The sequence below is a fragment of the Nansenia antarctica genome (genome assembly GCF_963989245.1).
Source record: "Nansenia antarctica genome assembly, chromosome: 18".
NCBI classification, from domain to species: Eukaryota; Metazoa; Chordata; class Actinopteri; order Argentiniformes; family Microstomatidae; genus Nansenia; species Nansenia antarctica.
The window spans coordinates 2,774,681-2,795,860 of NC_137691.1; the positions used below are offsets into that span (position 1 = coordinate 2,774,681).

At 41.2% G+C, this 21,180-nt stretch overlaps 1 protein-coding gene across 1 annotated transcript; it reads right to left on the reverse strand.

The window, feature by feature from the left end:
- Positions 1-15,745: 15,745 nt before the first annotated feature.
- LOC308173459 (H-2 class II histocompatibility antigen, E-S beta chain-like) lies at positions 15,746-17,811 on the reverse strand (the record flags this gene model as incomplete). The annotated part of the gene is made up of 4 exons (XM_080548491.1): positions 15,746-15,888; positions 16,150-16,431; positions 17,291-17,560; positions 17,748-17,811. The coding sequence occupies 4 exons, from the start codon at positions 17,809-17,811 to the stop codon at positions 15,746-15,748; spliced, it is 759 nt and encodes a 252-aa protein (XP_080404617.1).
- Positions 17,812-21,180: the final 3,369 nt, after the last annotated feature.

Sequence of the window (21,180 nt, forward strand, 5' to 3'; positions counted from 1 at the left end):
AGCATAACAACAATAGTAGAACAATAGTAAATAAAACACAATAGCAATAATATAAACTACATACTAAAACAAGAATAAACCATAGAACCCAAGGGGCATAGAACAAAGATAAACAAAATAATATAAGAATTACTATGAGATTTAACAAGTAAATACATTTGCAAATATATACAATATATAGATTAATCAACTAACAGTAAAGAATTAAAGAAAGCATTTAGAAATAGTCATTTAAAGGCAATATTAAAAAGATGAGTTTTTAGTCTTGACTTGAACATATTTAAAATGTTTTATTATTATTATTATTATAGCTATGACATTTTTTTTTTTTTACAAAAATTAAATATGTTAAATGATAAAGATGCCCAGTGGTCTAGTGGAGGAGAGTGCATGGTGGACACCTTGCTAGTGGATACAGGCTATCAGCCGTGTCCGTGCTGCGCTGTCTATCATCTTATCACCTTCTCATACTGCGATGAACAAAGCTATTCAAATTTTGCGTGACGTTAGTGTACATACAGTAGCCTCGGATATCCCAATCTAGGCTTCAGTTGTCTATCAGCTCATATCCTTTACTATTGCGCCATCTGCAGGCGAGGGCGTGACGTTGCTGATACAATGACTCGTGTCTCTTGACTGAACTCATGCAGTAAACTATTCAATCAAGCCCTGACAACATTCTTGTTATTGTGCATTAAGACCAAACTGTGCTTTCACATACTAGAACAACATTTAGAGTGTCATATCAGTGTCCTTTTCATATCAGTGGCATACAATAGCCTAGATTACAATTTCAACTTCAAGTGTAGTATAGAGCCAATTCATTTGTGACATAACCAGCCAATGCTAAATGGTCTTCATTGTTAGTTACCCTAACCTTTAAATATAATCCTTATCTGATACTAATCTGATCATGCATCCAAATCAGAAGGATAACACTTACTTAACCTCACGTTTATGTGTGCATGCAAAGTGTAAGGGAAACCTTGCTTTTTTAATGAATAAAAACACATCTGATCTTTTCAACACAGGAGCAGTTTATATCATACAAACACAACCATAATAACAACTTTTATTTGTATAGCGCCTTTCCTGCAAACGTTGCAGTTCAAAAGTGCTCCTATCATTCTATAATCATCATTTAATTATTTAGTCATTTAGTAAAAAGATGGGTCTTCAGTCTTGACTTGAACATTTGCTGAGGTTGCATTACTCCCATAATGAAGAGAACTCCTGCTGGATTCCCAGGTATAGTTCATTAACATCCTTGAGGCTAGCAAACATGGTACATAAAGGGTGGATAATAAAACAAAAAAGAACATACCAAAGATGTTATCATTTATCCCCCCAAAAAACCAGAGTTCACAAACCAACACATCTCTTGCTGTCCCGTCTGAGGTTGGAGACAGTCGTATAGATGAAGCCCAGGGATAGGCAGCAGGTTGTATAGTTATCTCCACCAAGACAAAATTCCTGCCTCACAACTATGCAATCTGCTACCTCTACCCAGGAACTCACAGATCACCGATACTCTTTTGCTCTGCGTGTGTTCAATGTTTTAGCAAGCATGTTAAATGACATGTAAAGTGACAAATGAAAGCGACTGCCTTCAAGCATGGCACATGTTGTAAGCCGTAATACAGGACTGGTTGGAGATACAGGTTACAGGTAAAGCAATCTTCCCATCAGACCTGGGGGGTGTCCCTTCAACGTCGCTAAAGGAAAATGATCCCTGGCTTATTTTGATAAGTTTCGCGAAACTCACAAGACTTCTCTCAAAAAGAAGCCAATAATGGATTGTCCTTACGCGACGTTGATGGAATACCCCCCTGGAGTTGAGAGAAACAGGTCATGCACACTGGTAATAACATTCAGCCCGCTGTCGTGGAGAAAAAACACAACTCAGAGTAGACGCTCTTTCTGCCCCTCGGGGAAGGCAATAGATTGTATAGTTATCTTCTAAACAGGGTAAAATCACTACCCTACAACTAAACAATCTACTACCTCACACCGCCTGGGCAACCACAGGCGAGATCCGTGAATCCCTCGGTAAAAACGGATGAAAAAAACATCAGTTGTAATCATCACGATTAGCAAGAGCTCATCGATGATTGTCGACAGATTGTTCCAGGTGTGTTACTGTCACTTTGAGAAAGACAGTAGGTTATATAGTTATCTCCCAGTGTGGGTGTGACCCTAAAACTATACAACCTACTACCTCATCCCACAGCGCAACGTGGTCTTCTCTCTGCCTGACAAATGAAGGGGAAACACTTTCACACAACGTTAAAAACACTCCCACGATTCTTCGATGATGAAGTCCAAGGCCTCTGCTGATTGGTTGGATGTTCTCTGTTCCACCTAAATCAGAGCTGAGCGATAGCACCTGTAACGATAAAAAATTAATATTGTGAAATTATACTTCAAAATCAACATAACTTGGTCCACATCCTTAGCATTTGTAGGATTAATCTAACAACAGCTAAAACTGCTGAGGCAGTTGGTTTGAATTCGGTTGCAAAATGCTCTCTTGCTCTCCATTGACGAGGGAGTAAAATGGAGGGTCTGGACAGGACACCATGTTGGTATCGGGCCATCGCACCAGCACCCACAATGCACCAGGACACCATGTTGGTATTGGGCCATGGCACCATGACACCAGACACCATGTTGGTATTGGGCCATGAGACCATGTTGGTATTGGGCCATGGCACCATGGCACCATGGTGGTATTGGGCCATGATGACGCCATGTTGGTATTGGGCCATGACACCATGTTGGTATTGGGCCATGGCACCATGACACCATGTTGGTATTGGGCCATGATGACACCATGTTGGTATTGGGCCATGATGACACCATGTTGGTATTGGGCCATGATGACACCATGTTGGTATTGGGCCATGACACCATGTTGGTATTGGGCCATGGCACATGCCAGCTAGTTTTGCCATTGGTGCTTAACAGTTCAACGCCACCGGACTGAAGGAATCTAAACACACTGTTGACTGCCTCCATCCAGGACGCACTGGGTAACATTAACCCTTAGTGCCCCTTTCACAAACTGGACTGGAAAGGGGGAATAATTCAGCATTCTACAGTGCAGAGCAAGCAGCCAATCAGTCCCCTAACAGCATTAAGAGACATCTGAGACATCTACTGCCCCCCAGCACTGCGTCTCCTGAAGACACCCGCTTTTCCCCTTTACAGTGTCCCCTAAAACGTCTATTCCCCCCTTGTGCTGTGTCTCTGTTTCTCCAGTGTCTATATAACATTTAAAACAATTATAATAATCTAGGTTTAGAAGAAGGTGACAGAAGAAGATTTTTCCTTCTATCAATGGCCCCGGGCCTGAGCTGGATTACTCTTCCTGCTACGACTGGTGGATTGATGATTCACTTGCTTAGTCAAATGTATTCATTGTAAGTCGCTTTGGAACAAGGCGTCTGCTAAATGCTAAAAATGTAAATGTAAATGTAAATAAAAGATTAAAAAATGTTTAAAAAAAAATAGTGGCACTGGAACAGAAAAAGCCCCACTAGGCATAGGCTAGTTAAGCTTTGACAGCAGGCCTATAATATATATTATTCCTTTTAAAGGATCTTGCTTGGCCGATGGGGAACTTGCCACTTCATTTTTGGAAGTCCCTGGTTCTTTTGAAGTCGATAAATTCACCCTCAGAAATGTGTAAACTCCTGTTGACTATTGTCCCCGTCCGTATGAGCAAGCTGCTGAAGCGTCTCCGCTGGCTGGGCTGGCCTGCGTCAGAGGATGAGCCACACCAACCGCATTGTCATAAATCTGTCCACTCCTCACACTGACTCAGCCCTATGGGAATGTCTCGTTAAATCAGGTAGGATCATTAATAAGCCAACAACATGAAACGGTGCTTGATGAGAGAAGCTAACACTCTCGCACCTCGTTGTATTCCATCCCATAGAGTCTGTAGATAAAAAATGATATAGATAGGCCTCTTAGGCTAGTGTTTAGGCTACATAGGGCCGGTTTCACAGACAAGGCTTAAGCCTAGTCCTGGACTAAATCACACTTTCAATGTAAAATCTCCATTGAAGATGCTTTTTAGTCTAGGATTAGTCCTAAGCCTTGTCTGTGAAACCAGCCCATGATGTTCTGTGCTATTGGTTTAATTATAAGCCATGCCAATAAGTGACTTTTTTTTGTGTATATGACTTCCATCTTCTATTTATACAGCGACACAGTCAGTGAAAACTTGTGCGCTAGTCTTTATCAAACCAATTTCTCACTGGTAAAATAAGACAATAGTTATGTCATATCTGGTCCTTGCAGGGTGTGCACATTGTCCTGGCCCTGCTCTCACCTGCATATCCAACGAGCCATTTTGGTTGGACATGCCTGGGATAGATATCATCAGCAACGTTGACGTTAACTAGCACTTAACCTAGACTAGAGCTAGGCTGCTCTGTTTGACTGACTTGCTAACTAGGTACTGGGTTGCCTTATCTAATGCAGACCCCCTAGTTAAGAGGTACTAGGTCATCTAATCGAGACCACTAGTTAAGAGGTAGTGGGTCATCTAATGCAGACCCCTAGTTAAGAGGTAGTGGGTCATCTAATGCAGACCCCTAGTTAAGAGGTACTGGGTCATCTAAGGCAGACCCCTAGTTAAGAGGTAGTGGGTCATCTAATGCAGACCCCTAGTTAAGAGGTAGTGGGTCATCTAAGGCAGACCCCCTAGTTAAGAAGTACTGGGTCATCTAATGCAGACCCCTAGTTAAGAGGTACTGGGTCATCTAATGCAGACCCCTAGTTAAGAGGTAGTGGGTCATCTAAGGCAGACCCCTGGTTAAGAGGTAGTGGGTCATCTAAGGCAGACCCCTAGTTAAGAGGTAGTGGGTCATCTAAGGCAGACCCCTAGTTAAGAGGTAGTGGGTCATCTAATGCAGACCCCTAGTTAAGAGGTAGTGGGTCATCTAAGGCAGACCCCTAGTTAAGAGGTAGTGGGTCATCTAAGGCAGACCCCTAGTTAAGAGGTAGTGGGTCATCTAAGGCAGACCCCTAGTTAAGAGGTACTGGGTCATCTAATGCAGACCCCTAGTTAAGAGGTACTGGGTCATCTAATGCAGACCCCTAGTTAAGAGGTAGTGGGTCATCTAATGCAGACCCCTAGTTAAGAGGTAGTGGGTCATCTAATGCAGACCCCTAGTTAAGAGGTACTGGGTCATCTAAGGCAGACCCCCTAGTTAAGAAGTACTGGGTCATCTAATGCAGACCCCTAGTTAAGAGGTACTGGGTCATCTAATGCAGACCCCTAGTTAAGAGGTAGTGGGTCATCTAAGGCAGACCCCTGGTTAAGAGGTAGTGGGTCATCTAAGGCAGACCCCTAGTTAAGAGGTAGTGGGTCATCTAAGGCAGACCCCTAGTTAAGAGGTAGTGGGTCATCTAATGCAGACCCCTAGTTAAGAGGTAGTGGGTCATCTAATGCAGACCCCTAGTTAAGAGGTAGTGGGTCATCTAAGGCAGACCCCTAGTTAAGAGGTAGTGGGTCATCTAAGGCAGACCCCTAGTTAAGAGGTAGTGGGTCATCTAAGGCAGACCCCTAGTTAAGAGGTACTGGGTCATCTAATGCAGACCCCTAGTTAAGAGGTACTGGGTCATCTAATGCAGACCCCTAGTTAAGAGGTAGTGGGTCATCTAATGCAGACCCCTAGTTAAGAGGTAGTGGGTCATCTAATGCAGATCCCTAGTTAAGAGGTACTGGGTCATCTAATGCAGACCCCTAGTTAAGAGGTAGTGGGTCATCTAATGCAGACCCCTAGTTAAGAGGTACTGGGTCATCTAATGCAGACCCCTAGTTAAGAGGTACTGGGTCATCTAATGCAGACCCCTAGTTAAGAGGTACTGGGTCATCTAATGCAGACCCCTAGTTAAGAGGTAGTGGGTCATCTAATGCAGACCCCCTAGTTAAGAGGTACTGGGTCATCTAAGGCAGACCTCTAGTTAAGAGGTACTGGGTCATCTAATGCAGACCCCCTAGTTAAGAGGTACTGGGTCATCTAAGGCAGACCCCTAGTTAAGAGGTACTGGGTCATCTAATGCAGACCCCCTAGTTAAGAGGTAGTGGGTCATCTAATGCAGACCCCTAGTTAAGAGGTAGTGGGTCATCTAAGGCAGACCCCTAGTTAAGAGGTAGTGGGTCATCTAAGGCAGACCCCTAGTTAAGAGGTAGTGGGTCATCTAATGCAGACCCCTAGTTAAGAGGTAGTGGGTCATCTAAGGCAGACCCCCTAGTTAAGAGGTACTGGGTCATCTAATGCAGATCCCTAGTTAAGAGGTACTGGGTCGGCAGATCGGCGGTTCGAACCCCGGCTGGCCACACTCATAACATACAGTTAGATAACTGGTATTACACACTCATATTCATAACATACAGTTAGATAACAGTTAGATATCATAACATGCAGTTAGATAACAGTAAGATATCATAACATACAGTTAGATATTCATAACATACAGTTAGATAACAGTTAGATATCATAACAGACAGTTAGATAACAGTTAGATATTCATAACAGACAGTTAGATAACAGTTAGATATCATAACATACAGATAGATAACAGTTAGATATCATAACATACAGTTAAATAACAGTTAGATATTCATAACAGACAGTTAGATAACTGTTAGATATCATAACATACAGTTAGATAACAGTTAGATATCATATTCATACAGTTAGATAACAGTTAGATATCATAACATAGTTAGATAACTGTTAGATATCATAACAGACAGTTAGATAACAGTTAGATATCATAACATACAGTTAGATAACAGTTAGATATCATAACATAGTTAGATAACAGTTAGATATCATAACAGACAGTTAGATAACAGTTAGATATCATAACAGACAGTTAGATAACTGTTAGATATCATAACATAGTTAGATAACAGTTAGATATCATAACATAGTTAGATAACAGTTAGATATCATAACATAGTTAGATAACAGTTAGATATCATAACATAGTTAGATAACAGTTAGATATCATAACATAGTTAGATAACTGTTAGATATCATAACATACAGTTAGATAACATAACAGACAGTTATATTATATTATATTATATTAGTTATATTAGATAACTGCCATATTGAGAGCTGAAGCAATCCTGTGAAAAGGGGCCAAAGCACTTGACTCCCAGGACGTTTTCTGACACTTTTACAGCCATAGAAACAGCATAAACCCAGGCGGAATGTTTTGATTGATAATTATTAATAATAATAGGCTAGGAAATGACTTACTAGATCGACCGTCTGCTTTTCTTTTTAGCTGTAATGATGAATATCTTCACGCAGCTCCATCGTAGCTAAAGCAGGCTAGCGCATACCAGGATGCGGGCTGCGTTCGTAAACTCGCTCCGAGGGCGCCGGAGCGCACACTGCGTCCGACGTCATGGAGGGGAGCGAGTGATTTGATTGGACGACAGGCGTTCCGTGAGTGCTGGTTCAGAGTTCCAGCGCGAGTTTTACGAACGCAGCCCTCCTCGAATGTTCCCTCGCGCGGCTTGTTCAGGAGGAGAAATGGCGGTTGCTCTCTAGGGCCGAACGTTCGTAAATTAGCTCTGAGAGCGCCGGAGTGTCCCACGTGACTGCCTCTTGTCCAATCAAATTACTTGGTCCCTTTATTTTGATTGGACGGTGTCCACGTGACTGCCTCTTGTCCAATCAAACTACTTGGTCCCTTTATTTTGATTGGACAAGAGGGAGTCACGTGGGACACTCCAGCCCTCTCATTCGCTCATTTACGAACGCGGCCTAGGTAGCCAGTCGAGCTAGCCTGAAACAGCTACGCTTTTAGAGCATAAAAAGCATAAAAAGACATACTTTTAAACACACACGACACCTGTTTTAACATCCACAGTATTGACATAACTACACACGGGTAATTTCTAGACAGGCAATTTCCCCTAAAACCACCTTTAGTCTTTGTTTTAACCAAGGCTACCTTAGAGAGGTGCAGAGGTTAGCTAGCTTAGCTTAGCATAATCATGTCAGCCAGATGACGTCAGAGACCTGGTCTGTTAACTCCATTAGTAATACTAACCTGATTAAAAACGGACATTAATAGGTCAACAATGGACAATAACTAACTTACTAAATCCCCCCTACCTATCCAATCCTTATATCTATCCATGTTTATATCTATCCATGTTTATATTTATCCATGCTTATATCTATCAATCCTTATATCTATCCATGCTTATATCTATCAATCCTTATATCTATCCATGCTTATATCTATCAATCCTTATACCTATCCATGTTTATATTTATCCATGTTTATATCTATCAATGCTTATATCTATCCATGCTTATATCTATCCATGCGTATACCTATCCATGCTTATATCTATCCATGCTTATATCTATCCATGCTTATATCTATCAATGCTTATACCTATCCATGCTTATATCTATCCATGCTTATACCTATCCATGCTTATATCTATCCATGCTTATATCTATCCATCCTTATACCTATCCATGCTTATCCAATCCACTTAGATCTTCAGAGGAGTGTCGAGGTATAGGCATCCTTTACCATCAAAAGAATACAAATGTTGCCCGCCCCCCAAAAATAAACAACCTGCCTGGAGCCACAAAACATATTTGAACCTTATAATGGAGGAAACACAGCCTATTAAGTCTAAATTAGCCTTATCCGTGGTCTATGATAAGGTTTATGGAGCAGACGCCAGTCAGGCCTACCCGTGAGTCCTCATAGTAGACCAGTGGTAGATCGAATAGGCCTTTTTATGACTGTCAGAGTCCCATCTATGATCCATTATCATGATGTCTCTTGAAGAGGCTGTGTCAACTCACTATACTTATGCAGCAGTGCTCAAAACAAGGGCTCGTCCGCGCCCTAAGCGAGAATCATACCCCTAGACCAACGAGCCTGACTGTAGGCTAGGCTATACCTCATCTTTCATCAGGGCTGTGTTTGAACCCAGTGTTAGTGATGTGGCATGTCTCTGCTCAGAGCTCTTCTGCTGTTAGACTGCCCTCTAGTGGTACGCTCAAGCAATGTTTGAATGAATGAATGGTCTTTATTGTCATTGATATAGTACAGGTACCAAACAACGAAATTTGGGGGGGGGGGGGGCTCCCCTGGTGCTAGGAAAGAAAAAAACTAAAAACAAGAAGGGAAAAGAGCTGGTTTACATAAATAAAGGCTATTACACTATCCACTATACTATACTATACAAATAAAACACTGTGCTGTACTCTATGCTATGCTATGCTATACCTATTCTAACATTTCCTATCTCTGAACCTTATGTACCCGAGGGTTGTCATATTGCACATAGTGTTATTGCACATTCATTTAAAGTGTCGCAGTTTGCAGGTTTGAAATGTTCACAGTTGTGTTTCAGTATTGCACTTGATTTCAATCTAGTAGCTGCCATCAAATTGTCTAGATTGTCCAGGGCCTAGAACCTAGGTCTTTGCTGTGTTCAGGGCCTGAATGGCCCTGGGGTAGAAGCTGAGCTTCAGTCTGTTTGTCCTTGCGAACATGGTCCTGAACCGCCTGTCCGAGGGCAGCCGAGCAAAGTGTATATTATATGTAAGGGGTGAACAGACGAATCAACTAATGCTTTAGTTGACAACTTATTTTAGAAAATAATTATTAACATTTATATATATCAGACCAATGACAAGAAGTGTACAATGCTTTGAAATCACCTCTGTTTGAGATTCTTTGCTGAGGCCCAAAAAAACTTGATTAACTGCTTAACAGATTCCCTGTGTCCCTTTCAAAACCAAAACCAAAACAACTGGACAGTGAACATATGTGAGAGTAAACAAAACGATTGAGGCTAATGATCGCAAGGACTGCTCTTTGGCGGTTCGATCCCCGGCTGTCGAGGTGCCCTTGGGCAAGACACTGAGTCCCTAGTGTAACATTAGGTTAGGTACATTGTGTGATCTGTTGGTCAGTGTAGCTAAAATAAACAGGATTTTGCTGCTTTAAACGTATGTATACGTCTATTCATTGATTCACTCGAATACCAAATCCATTTGAATTGAAAACTGTTACTTCTCTCTAATGAATTAGATTTTTTTAATTTTTTTTTATTTAACCTTTATTTAACCAGGCAAACATGTAAGAACAAATTCTTATTTGCAAATGCAGCCTGACCAAAAAGCAATGGCTCTTTGGGGGGGGGGGTGGGAAGCTAGAAATAAAACAAGGTTAAGTAATACAATAAACAATAAAACAATAAAACACTGGCAAACACAGATGCATTTAAAATACTAACAGTCAGAGAGAGGGGAGAGAGACGGAGGAGGTAGGGGTGAGGAAGAGCGGAGGTGAGGGATAGCGGGGGTAGTGGAGCAGGGGTACTTAAGATGAGGCAGTGATGGGTTATTATGGGATGGGTGAGAGACGGTGATCAACAGGTGCATTGATCGACTATGGTTCGCTGCAGGATTAGTTTGAAAGCAGTGAGTGAGTTTTAATCGCGTGACACCTCTAATTCTAACGCTACCATTCTTTGTATTTTTCATGTCAACAGTTTGTTTAAAAGAAAGAATACACATTTCCTTCAAACATTACAAACACATGTGTGGAGCAACATACCTGAGTGGAAGACATGCAACACGTGTCTTCCTGGTGGTGCGATTCTTTTAAATCTGCAAAATAAAATACAATACAATTGACTGAGCTAGCAACCAAAACGCGGGTATAATGCAAAACGTTCATAAACTTATAATCAGTGGAACTATATAGAAATCATCTCAATACATGTCAAAACAAATAGCATATCAACATTCACACACATAATAAAATACAAGGAGCATTTGACGCAGCGCTCATCCCTCTCAGAAGGTCGTCTATTCTAATGCTATCATTGGGTACGGCAACACCACAGGGACAAAAGAACACGCAGACCTGCAGTACACCACAACGCCAAAGGGGGCTCCTCAACAACTAATCCGCTTGTTAAGTCTGACGTCAAAGGTGACGTTTAGCCATTTCCGAGTCCAAACCAGAAATTCCCTGCACCAGAGTACCTGTGAACTACAGCGGTAGAATGACAGTTTAATCGTTTTTTAGACTCGGATCTATTCATACAACAAGCGACGCAGCACTTTCCCGTTTTCTCCATATTGTCAGGGTATTTGAGCCTCGGAAAAGCGCTATATAAATATAATTTATTATTATTATTATTTCGGCATTTCGAAGACAGCGCCTCAGCCAACGTTGGACCCGGAAACACTTCACGACTTAACAAGCGGATACTGGCTCGGGCTGCTCAAACACAGCAAAACTCATACATCTACTCATACATTTCTAACTCTGTTGCACCAATGATATGTTGAATAGGCTGTATCAACTTCACAGGCACTAGTAGCCTATTCGGTTGTTAAGTCTGACGTCAAATGTGACGTTTAGCAATTTCCGGGTCCAAACCAGAAATTCCCTGCACCAGAGTACCAGTGTACTACAGCGGTAGAATGACAGTTTAATCGTTTTTTTGACTGGGATCTATTCATACAACAAGGGACACAGCACTTTCCTGTTTTTCCCATATTAAATATGTCAGCGTCTTTGAGCCTCGGAAAAGCGCAATATAAATATAATGAATTATTATTATTACTGAGGCATTTCGAAGACAGCGCCTCAGCCAACGTTGGACCCGGAAACACGTCACGACTTAACAACCGGTAGTTGACGTCACACAACCCGGAAATCCAAGTAATGGTCCTTAACGCCACCATTTTGGCAGAGGAGCGCCAGAAAGCGGGAGAGCGTCCAGTCTTCCATTATTATTAATAATACATTTTGTTGGAATTTTTCTGATCGCACAAACTGTTTAGGAATTACGGTAATGACAACTTCACGTGTACAAGTCACCGGCTTTTATTGCAAAAAATACTCCCAAGAATTACTCTCAATAAAATATATCAAAACGTTGTTTGATCCGGTGGCAAAAAAAGCAAATAAAGGTGGTTCATATGGTTATATTTGACTTTAGTGCTAACTTGACTCCGGTGCTAACTTTACAAACAGGCTAGCTACATCACACTTCAGAGCTCTGTAGGTCTTCCTTTGTTGTACTGACTCATAAACAGGAACATTGTGAATGAAGCAACACGTGTGTTATTTTAGGGCAGCAGAGAGAAGCACAACCCCAGCCTCTGTATTCCACCTGCAGGTTCCTGTTTCTCTGACGCTGAAATAAGTTCTCTGTAATATCACACGTCTGTGATTAACCACACGCTTCCAGTCTAGTCAATACACCAACACACTTGTTCTTTTGCTGATTGTCTGGAGAGTATTCCAGAATATTCCTCTCAGACTCAGGAAGGGAAGGGTCTGTCGAAGAGAAATTATGGATTTGTTTTCACATAAAAGCAGCGTCCAACTCTATAAACTACGTAGATAGTCATCATGCATGTTCCCTGTTACTGTGCAAACAGCAAGGCCTGTTCAGTGTGTTAAATGAATACTCTTAACGGCTCAGGTTAAAACCTGTCATCGTTCATCCATTACCCCTCAAACACACATTAAAACATAACCATCTCCAGTTGCTGGGTTTCTGGTTCACAGATCACATTCTGAGCTCCCAAACTGGAATTCAGCATTGTCAGCTCATCCGTGATGTGATTAACTGAAACTCAACCCCAGTAAAAGTGAGAGACAAAACAACAATACCTTTAAAATTGTTTATTGAAAATCTGTTGCCGTATTCTTATAAAGGTTAGATATGAATATATCAACTGGTTAGATCAATTCAGCAGGAACATAACGGTCTCAAACCACCACCACATTCTATCAGAAGATGAGCAACACAAGCCTTTGAGGGAAGCTGGATATCAATCACATAAAACCTGCTTTTACTGTCAGATTAAGGTTTACGAAGCGTTTTACTACAGTGTGATTGTACCTTTAAAAACATATCAGAACATAAGAACAACAGCAAAACCTGTGTATTAATCAAACAGTTTACTTTACCCCCTCTCCAAAAATCACACACACACACACCTGGGTTTCCGTTAACCGGTAATTCCCGGACTTTGTCCGGTATTTTTTTTTGAAGTCCGACAAATTGAAAAGTCGTCGGACATATTTGTCCGGACATATTGTCCGGTGAAAATAATTCCCTTTGAATACAATTCGCTAAAGTTCACATTCTGATTCCTTCTATTTTAAAAAAGACGAATATATAGGCTATGTACTTCTTTTATTATGATATGATTTGACACCGGCATGATGATGACTCCTAATGTGTAGGCCGGCCTATGCGAAACAGCGCACAGGTGCCACATGGGATTGATGCCAGATGGGATTACAGCTTAACCAGTCTATTACCGCTTAAACACAGTAGCCCATTCGGCGGTAACCCATGCCTATCTGGCAACCCTGCCAACCCGTCCACCATAGTAATACGGTTTCTTGATTTCCCATCTATGGGTGCGTTCGTAAACACGCTCTGGAAATCCGATCAGCACTCGCGGAACGCCTCTCGTCCAATCGAACGACTCGGTCGCTCTGTGACATCGAAGCCAGCGTGCGCTCCGGCGCTCTCAGAGCGTGTTTACGAACGCACCCCTAGAAGTTTCTAGCCAGCTAGCTGAAGCTGCTACACACACTAGAGCCATGGCGACCGAACGGCAAGTTAAACAACATACTATAAAAGTGACATTGTTTTACTCATTACTCATACATTTGTTGTCATTCAGTTATACAGTTATGTTCTTCCCATTGTCATACTCCCGAGCTAAACGAAATGCCTTCCCAACCAGCGAGACTTATAGAAATGACGTTGTTTTATTGATTTAAAAAAAAAGGGTAAAACTGGAAAGAGAAAATAGAAAACTCACATTAATCCCAAACAATTTAACAAACTTCAGTTAACGTAATGTGGAGTCCGTTCATTGATCGATGCTGTCTGTTCAGTTCCCAGTGAGGCGCCCGTTCAGCGCTGGACCCGTTCAGCGCTGGATTTGACGCATGGCATAGAGCGCATCCGTCAAATCATGTTATATTATTATATATTATATAGCTCGCATCTAATCGTATCGGATGAGAAATAGACATTAAATGGCATATATAGGCCGCTACACAACAGTAATCACCGCGACAAACAGCTATATTAGATTTGGAGAAAAAAAATATGATTTTGCAACAAAAAAAAATTTGTTATATTTTAATATGATGACCGGAATATATCACGTTTGTCCGGTAAATCGAATTCTTCCCGGACACGATGTCCGACGGCAAATTTTTCTAACGGAAACCCTGACACACACACACACACACACACTACTCTCAGAATTCACTACTCGTTCACTTTAGATCAGTGCAGAGAAAATATAAAATCAATAAGTTGATCTGGCCTGTCCAATACAATAGGAAGACACACAAAGACGTGCCTCTAAAGTTCCTAAGCTCAGTTGCCAACTATTGGGCTGCTCACTCAAATATCCCAACACCAGTGAAAGGCTTTAGGTCCATTTCATGATGATAGAAAATGGACTAGAAATTACAAAAGAAATGCAAAACAGTGACAGTAACAATCCGTCCTACATATTATATTTCATCCGTGTTTTCAAACATCCCCACTAGATGTCACCATGACATTCTTCTTCATTGCCTGTTCCTGTCAGTTGAGTCATATTCAGATGGACTTGACCCCAGACCTAATCTTCATCACTCCCATTCTAACAACGTAGAATTGTATCATTTCATATCTCACTGTAGCTGATTTATTGCATTCAAGTTTAAGATAAAAAATAATAATTGTGGAAAAAGTAAAGGAATATAACTTCTACCAATACACAGTGTATAATCAATCTATTGGTATCTGAGAAGTTAAAGGCAACAGCAGCTATTGGTTCAGTAAAGCTCTGCATTGTAATCAGCTTCTATGACAAAGCCTCATTTCAGGCCTACTGTGATCTAAGGACAGCTGTAGTGGGTCCACCTGTCAGCAGTGGTTACAGCAATGTGCCTGCAAGCCTGAAAAGATAACAAACAATTGACAATCAACTGAATGACTATCATGACATATTTTACAAATGAATAAGTAGTCATTCATTTGAACAGGATTCTCACATTAGTTATTTGGTACCAGAATCCGCCCTGTTACGGAAATAAACGAGAGAGAGAGAGAGAGAGAGAGAGAGAGAGAGAGAGAGAGAGAGAGAGAGAGAGAGAGAGAATTAGTAATCTTGATATTTTTATAAATGAATCAACATACTGTAGCAGTGACCTCCTGATGTAAAAAGGAAACTGTAATGTACAATTGTATATCACACCAAATGTATACAAGACAGTAGCGATGTGATGTATAATGTTGAATAAAAATGACTTTCAGTAATAAAGACTCATAGGCAGAATGATGTTTCTCCAAATGAATGTTTGTAAAACTGTAAAACTTGATCAGCTTGACAGTTATATTCGGATGGTTAATGTGTCTCCACAGATAACCCTTAATAGAGCATGGATGGTTAATGTGTCTACACAGATAACCCTTAATAGAACATGGATGGTTAATGTGTCTACACAGATAACCCTTAATAGAGCATGGATGGTTAATGTGTCTACACAGATAACCGTTAATACAGCATGGATGGTTAATGTGTCTACACAGATAACCCTTAATAGAGCATGGATGGTTAATGTGTCTCCACAGATAACCGTTAATAGAGCATGCAAAACCAGATGGATGTTTGCAGATTGTCTATGTTTTCATCACAAGACGACCCTCACCATTGGCTTTCCTCTTGTAGTAGATCAGCCCTGCTAACGCTAACACCAGTCCCAGCACCAGTCCTGACGCTCCGATCGCGATCTTACTCCTCTCAGACTCAGGCAGGGACGGGTCTGCCAAAGAGAAATGATGGATTTGTTTTTTTACACAAAAGCAGCAATCAGATTCTATAAACCACGTAGATACCATAAGGCATGTTCCCTGTTACTACAGCAAGGCCTGTTCAGTGTCTGATAAACTAATACTCGTTTATCCTTCACCACTCAAACACACATTAAAACACTTTTTAAAACACCCAACTCACATATCTGATAACTTCCTTACCCAAAACACCATTATAACACTCATAAAAACCTCCCTGTAATAACACTTACTCCACTCTGTCACTAGGGCGTCTTGGAGGCTGGCGTGGTGCACCATACAGGAGATCTTCTCTCCAGATCTGGGCGTGTACTCCAGGTGGGAGTGGACCTGGTAGTACCAGTCCCCATCGGCCAGCTCCTCAGTGGAGGTCACATCTGTCTTCACGTCCTGTCCGTCCCTTGTCCAAGTCACAGTGATTTGTTTGGGGTAGAAGTCGTAGACGCTGCAAATCAGCATGGCAGGGTGTCTTCCACTGGGGGGCGCCACTGAGCTGAGTCTGACATAAGGCTTAACTGATGGAAATGGACAACTTTAATGACAACTCAGATTACTGTTATTTAGGGTTAGTCCTGATCACCAGACTGCATAATATCACATCAGAACCATCGAGCTCGGATGCAAATCATTCATATTGTCTGTAGCATCCAACAGGGCTCTGTTCTCATGTGATTAAACTTGAATGTTTAATTCTTTAATGAGAAGTGAAATCTCATAATATTTTACAGACTGCTATTGTTGTAATGCTCTCTGAAGATTCTGTACATTCAAAATGAGCCAATAGAAATGTTTGTTTCTGATGCTTCCCAGAGGAAAACAACAGTATAACATAACAGTGATGTACGTGTTCAATGATTGTAGCTACAGTATCCATGATCATTCAAGATAAAACCTCCCACAGAAAGATGTACAATATAGAACAAAATTTCTGATCCTATTATTATTATTAGTTCTATCGTCATATCCATCAGGAATCTCTACAAATGTTTTCTTATTCACAAACGACACACTAACATCACATTAACATCACATTAACATCACACTAACATCACATTAACATTAACATGACATTAACATCACACTAACAACACTAACATCACATTAACATTAACATCACATTAAAATCACATTAAAATCACATTAAAATCACATTAACATTAACATCACATTAAAATCACATTAACATCACATTAACACTAATATCACATTTACATTAACATCACATTAATATCACATTAACACTAACATCACATTAACACTAATATCACATTAACATCACATTAACATCACATTAACATCACATTAAAATCACATTAACATGAACATCTGGTCAGTCAGGGATGGTAAACTGCTGTGGTCAGGAGGGCTGCTCACCTGACTTATCCAGTATGGCTCTGTAGAGAGCATCAGCGTGAGGCTTGCAGAACCTCTCCAGCTCTGCTTTCTCTACAGCCAGTTGAGGACCATTATTCATGAGCTCTGCATTCTGTATACCAATCTCTGTGTACCCAACAAACTTGCCCACAGTGCTGTTGAATCTCATTAACTCTACCTGATTAAAAATATAAGAGTCTATAAACTCTATATCATGCAGATCAGGAGAGCTGGACAGGCAGTGTGTCACATGGTCTGTATAATATCCATCTAAAAGAGAAAAACAATACAAATAAATGTTGGGAAAGGCTCTGGTTTTCACTAGTTTGCCATACAAGAATGTATAAAAACATTCCCCATTTGCCTTCTATTGGGCTATGTATAATTATTCAATTACCAGATACATTATACTGTTCAAGTTAATCAGTTAAAAGCATCATGTTATAGTGGAACGTACCTGCTCCATTCAGAGTGGATAATCCCAGGGCAAAGCAAATGTGTAAGAGAGTTGACATCGACATGTTCCTCTGCCAAGCCACTGTGTTCAATAAGAGGAAACCGAGCAGGACTTTAGCTACTCTTCAGACAAACAGGCCAATCTACTACCCCAGAAACAAAGAGTCACATGTTGCTAGGCAGACATTGTAAGGACTGGGGCCTCATTTATAGAACGTGCTTAGATCAAATTTTGTCCTGTCTTTTTTCTGGGAGGGGGTGCTGTAAATAAAGGAAGATTTTGATGTTCACAAATCATCTTTATTATGACAATAGAAAATGGTTCATATCAAAGAGGCATAGCCTATGTCACGCATGAATATATAAATCATGAAAAATCAAAACACATTAGGCAATTCATATGCCCTTGAAGGTACAAATAATTGTAGCCTACAAGCATCCAGTTACCTAAGGATGTCACCACAAAACATATGAAGTGTCTCAGACTTTGCAAACAATAGTTAGGGGGGGGGGTCAGAATATGCCAGCATGAAAGGCAGGCTGCCATATTCTGACCCCCTCCCTCAAAATGCTCCCTGTTCCAACTACAAACATATGCTTTCTAGCAGTGGTGTAGGTGTCTGAAGTGGGTAGTCTATATTATAAAAGCAAACATTCTGAAATTGTTCGGTTTTTACATCAGTGGTGGATAAGAAGTGCAGTGAGCAAAACATGTAGGCTAACCACAATACATGTGAGGGGGGATAACTAATATAATACATAAACGTATTACTTGTAAACTATTATGTATTCTAAGTGCTCTCGTAGTGTATTATTGTATTTGCTGAGTGGTATAAACTGTATAAACACTCATCTTGTCGAAAGAACAGCGCAGATCACCGGCCAATCAGATAGCGCCTTATAATCAGCTAATGAATATTACGAGTTACCAATCGAGACGGCAAAACAGGGAAATGTTTGTCTCAAAAATACATACGTAAATCCAAGCAGAGCAAAACACGGTTCACAAAACACGGTTCACGAATGGAGAGATATTTGCGGGGACGATAGCAAAACACGCTTGCGTGGATCTGTTCACGCAAGCATGAATTCTTTTTACGACACAGGACTCGAGAGATGTGTGCGGATGGATAGCAAAACACGGTTGCGGATAGCAAAACACGGTTGCGTATTATACTTTCGTACGTGTGTATTTATGATATAAATCTATCTCCATAGAGAAGTGCTTATAATGCAACGCAATGCAAGCAAGCAGAATAGCGAGTGCTTACTCCTGCAGGTGGCGCCAAAATGAATGACTCCTGCTGCCCTGGGACCTAAAATACGACTCTTTTAATGAAAACAAACAAACGGTTACATGCACTTTTATTTTAATATTTTCACTGTCCTTTTTTATTTTTTCGTTGGGTAAGCACTGCTTACTATGCTTATATGGACGACGCGTCCTTGGTACATAGCCTTTATTTATGTAAACAAGCTCTTTTCCCTTTTTTATTTTACCCTTGGCCCTCTTGTTTTTAGTCTTTTTTCCAAGCACCAGGGGAGCCCCATCTACTAAATTTCGTTGTATGGTACCTGTACTGTATTAATGACAATAAAGACCATTCATTCATTCATTCATTCAAGATTGTGCCCGAGTGTGCGCGCGCGACGCGAGAGAGTTTTTGCAGGGTGAGATGTCTGCAGATGGAAAGTAAGCAAGTAAGCAAATATAATTGCTGAGTGTTCTAACAGAGCAAGTTGGTTCAAATTGGTCGTTATTATTGTGACTAGAAAGTGTCTGATTATAGTTCCATGGTATGTAAAATAGTGTCAAAGAACTAGCAAGCTAACTAGCTAGCTCAGAGGTGATTAGATGAGCTAGTCTGCTGCACACATGCCAGCTAAAGAGATAACTGGATGCACTTCATTATTTTACTTAAAGTAGATATACAATCTTTCTTACTCTGCTAGAATTGGGCTTTATGGTAATACCATAATGGCATATTTACAGTACATGGACAGTGGATTGAAGCATTGGAAATGTCTGTTTTTTATACGATTTTTTTTCAGGTGAGAGAGTAAAGTCAAAAGGACATTATCTGACTGCATTGCCCACAGCAATCCAATATTCAATTATAATTATGTTATAAATTGATATGGATCAATTTATACCTCTTTTTAGATTATAAATACTCTGGTTGTTATGTTTGCCTTTTGGTTGACAGCAAAAGAGGGAGAGAGGAGGATAGGGAGGGAGAGAATGAGAGAGAGCAGGATGGTGTCGGCACACCAGAGAGAGACAGCAAGAACCAGGTGAGAAAGTGGACAGGTAGTCAAGACCACATAAGTAAGTAGCCTTGAGAACCTAATGGCCCATAGGGCAGGAGCCTATCTCCTGTTTTTGTAGCGTGAGGCGGCTTAATGTACAAGTTAGTAGATCCCCTGGACATGACGCTGGTATGTCGCAGGGTCTTACCCCCTGGGGGGGTGACCTGTTAATCAGCCTGTATCCTATAGTGAGAATGATGCCAAAAAGCATGTTGCCCCATAGAAACGTACTATAAACGTTGTATTTCATCTGGCCAACTATATGTTACAGTAACTTAGGGTTTCAATATTTCCATCTGCTGTAACAAGTGTTTTTTATTGCCAACAAGGGAAATATGAGAATTTATGTGATGCATGTAAAGACCCGGGCAAAATGGATCACCTCTATGAGGGTTAGGGTCACCTCTATGAGGGTTAGGGGTAGGGTCACCTCTATGAGGGGTAGGGTCACCTCTATGAGGGTTAGGGTCACCTCTATGAGGGGTAGGGTCACATCTATGAGGGTTAGGATCACCTCTATGAGGGTTAGGGTCACCTCTATGAGGGTTAGAATCACCTCTATGAGGGTTAGGATCACCTCTATGAGGGTTAGGGTCACCTCTATGAGGGTTAGAATCACCTCTATGAGGGTTAGGGTCACCTCTATGAGGGTTAGAATCACCTCTATGAGGGTTAGGGTCACCTCTATGAGGGTTAGAATCACCTCTATGAGGGTTAGGGTCACCTCTATGAGGGTTAGGGTCACCTCTATGAGGGTTAGGGTTAGGATCACCTCTATGAGGGTTAGGGTCACCTCTATGAGGGTTAGGGTTAGGGTCACCTCTATGAGGGTTAGGATCACCTCTATGAGGGTTAGGATCACCTCTATGAGGGTTAGGATCACCTCTATGAGGGTTAGGGTTAGGGTCACCTCTATGAGGGTTAGGATCACCTCTATGAGGGTTAGGGTCACCTCTATGAGGGTTAGGATCACCTCTATGAGGGGTAGGATCACCTCTATGAGGGTTAGGATCACCTCTATGAGGGTTAGGATCACCTCTATGAGGGTTAGGATCACCTCTATGAGGGTTAGGGTCACCTCTATGAGGGTTAGGGTCACCTCTATGAGGGTTAGGATCACCTCT